Raw genomic sequence first — 2,818 nt, 5'->3', positions numbered from 1 at the left:
CGAGGGCCAAGATCCCCAAGCTCCTGGGTAAACTCATACTCATCCTTTGTTTCCTATTCAAAATCATTTGAATATTCTCATCTCTCGCTGTCTCTCACTCTCTCTCTCTCTCACACACATACAGACACACACACACACACACACACACACACTGCTCTTTTCATTTACATCATTATTATGCAGATATAATGTAACCTCTCTGTTATTTCTCTCTCATTTCAGACGACATGGAGAGAGGTTCGCCCCGAGACCCGAAGACCCGATACCGGTTCTTCGGGTACTTTGGGGCGTACCTGTCCTCCATCTATGGGCATCGCACAGGAGTCCTCACCTCCTTAAAAGTAAAGGAAGTGAAGGAGGCGGGATACCTAATCAATGTAAGCTAAAAGTTAATGTAAAATATTGAGTTTTTCTTTTTTTTTATGATGTTCAAGGTTTAAATCATTTACTTTTCTTCTGTCATCTGTGTCTGTGTGTCAGGTCCAGGATCACAAAACACTCAGAAAATTCGGAAAAGCCCAGGTCTACCTGGACAAGGTGGAGTTTGCCTGGTGTAAAAGATGGCTGGACCTGAAAAAGAGGACAATGGCCACCAACACCTACTTTTTCAGTTCGTTTGGGAAAGGACAGGCGAAAGATATGGTACAATATGTACGCATGGCCTGGGCGGAGATGGGCCTGCTCCTTGACATCAGGAGCGCTGTTGCCACCTATGTTAGTATTGGCCACATAAGTGAGTATCGCAATCTAGGTTTCCACCTAGTCAATGTAATCAGTAATGAGCCGATTTTGATCTTCTCTTTTTAGAACTTCGAGCAGAACTCGGCAGAGGCCAGGGCCAAGGTGGCAAAGTTCATGTGCCACAGCGTGGCAACACAGGAAAGATTTTATGCTTTGCATAAATCTGTGGCCCTGGCCGGGAAAATGCGGCAGCTGTTTGTCTGGGCGGCTGTGGATGACGGGAAGCCTCCCTTTGCTCCCTCCTCCTCAGCAGCAGCAGCAGCAGCAGCAGCAGCTCCCTCCTCCTCAGCAGCAGCAGCAGCAGCAGCAGCAGCAGCAGCAGCAGCAGCTCCCTCCTCCTCAGCAGCAGCTCCCTCCTCCTCAGCAGCAGCAGCAGCAGCAGCAGCAGCAGCTCCATCTCCCTCCTCCTCAGCAGCAGCAGCAGCAGCTCCAGCTCCCTCCTCCTCAGCAGCAGCTCCATCTCCCTCCTCCTCAGCAGCAGCAGCAGCAGCTCCAGCTCCCTCCTCCTCAGCAGCAGCTCCCTCCTCCTCAGCAGCAGCTCCCTCCATGTTGTCCGTAGGTCCAAACCTTGTAATCACAATCACAACACAGTGAATTTTTAATGATTCTGAGCCCTGTGCTTACCTGCTCTTGTTCTTACAGCCATCTCCCACGAAGAGTCTGACCGTAGTGATGGCGGACCGTACCAAAAAGAGGATGCTGAGCCCGGCCAAGGGCTCGCCTGCGAAGCTGAGTACCTCTTATACGAAAAAACTAAGGGCGCGGGTTGTGGTTAAAGACCTGTTCAAAAAGTAGTTGGATTTTTTAGTAGTTTAGTTTAGTAGTTTCGTTTAGTTAGTTTTAAGTTGTAGTATTTGTGTTTTTCAACTTTTTTTTCCTCCATCGAGGATCGACCTTACATCCGCCTCCAAACAGTTGTGAGGATGTTTAAAAATGACAAAAATAAAGTGAACACTTTGCGAAATAAGCCAGTCGTAATCTACGTCTCCAGCAGAATGGTGCACCCATTAGTTAGTAATTAGAGTTATAGTTCTGTAAATTTTGTAAATTGTTTGATGTTTGTAAATATGTTTAATTAGTTCTTTAGTTCTGTAAATAGTTCTGTAAATTTTGTAATTTTTGTTGTTGTTGATTGTTGGTTGTTGTTAATAAATTTGTTGATTAAACATTTGAACGTTGACGTATTGCGGTAAGCGAGTTGTGTCATTTCTGGTGTTTCTGTGACAGCGTCTCTGTACTGCTCTGGTGAATTCTACTAGCCTGCTTTCTCACTTCAGTTGCTTTAACGTTGCTTTAACGTCTACTTCAAGTCTTAACCCACACTGGTTCTGTTTAAGCACTTACAGCTCTCCTCCTTTCTACGACTTTCTCGCTAATCTCTTAGCTGTTGTTTGCACGTTACTAGCCTTGGTAGCTACATTAGCTCTACAGTTAGCGATGGCTTCTCCCTCTGCTCTTTCTTGCTCGGTGTGCCAAATGTTCAGTTATGCCTCTGCCTCCTTTAGCGACAGTGGTAATTGTAACAAGTGTAGCTTATTTGCTGCATTGGAGGCGAGGCTTAGTGAATTGGAAGCGCGGCTCCGCACCATAGAAAACCATTCAGTAGCTGCAGTAGTTAGCCAGCCCCCTGTAGCCGGTGCGGAGCCACATAGCATAGCCTTAGCCTCTGCTAGCTGTCCTCCGGTAACTCCCGTTCAGCCGGGAGGTTGGGTTACGGTTTGCCAGAAGCACAGCTCCAAGCCGAAGCCCACGGCTCACCACCAGCCTGTTCACATTTCCAACTGCTTTTCCCCACTCAGCGACACACTCGCTGAGGAGAAAACTCTGGTTATTGGCAGCTCTATTCTGAGAAACGTGAAGTTAGCAACACCAGCGGCCATAGTCAAATGTATCCCTGGGGCCAGAGCGGGCGACATTGAATCAAATTTAAAACTGCTGGCTAAAGCTAAACGTAGATTCAGTAAGATTGTTATTCACGTCAGCGGCAATGACACCCGGTTACGCCAATCGGAGGTCACTAAAATTAATATTGCCTCGGTGTGTGAATATGCAAAAACCTCCCAAATCTGACCAGTGA

At 47.0% G+C, this 2,818-nt stretch overlaps 1 protein-coding gene across 1 annotated transcript; it reads left to right on the top strand.

Moving 5' to 3' along the window:
- The first annotated feature begins 227 nt into the window (after positions 1-227).
- Positions 228-1,927, top strand: LOC144461858 (uncharacterized). The gene is made up of 4 exons (XM_078165525.1): positions 228-377; positions 481-714; positions 808-1,296; positions 1,384-1,927. The coding sequence occupies exons 1-4, from the start codon at positions 228-230 to the stop codon at positions 1,534-1,536; spliced, it is 1,026 nt and encodes a 341-aa protein (XP_078021651.1). The 3' UTR covers positions 1,537-1,927.
- Positions 1,928-2,818: the final 891 nt, after the last annotated feature.

Source organism: Epinephelus lanceolatus, chromosome 24 (genome assembly GCF_041903045.1).
Source record: "Epinephelus lanceolatus isolate andai-2023 chromosome 24, ASM4190304v1, whole genome shotgun sequence".
NCBI lineage: Eukaryota > Metazoa > Chordata > Actinopteri > Perciformes > Serranidae > Epinephelus > Epinephelus lanceolatus.
The sequence above is the reverse complement of the archived record's forward strand: the minus strand, read 5'-3'. Positions and strand labels throughout refer to the sequence as shown.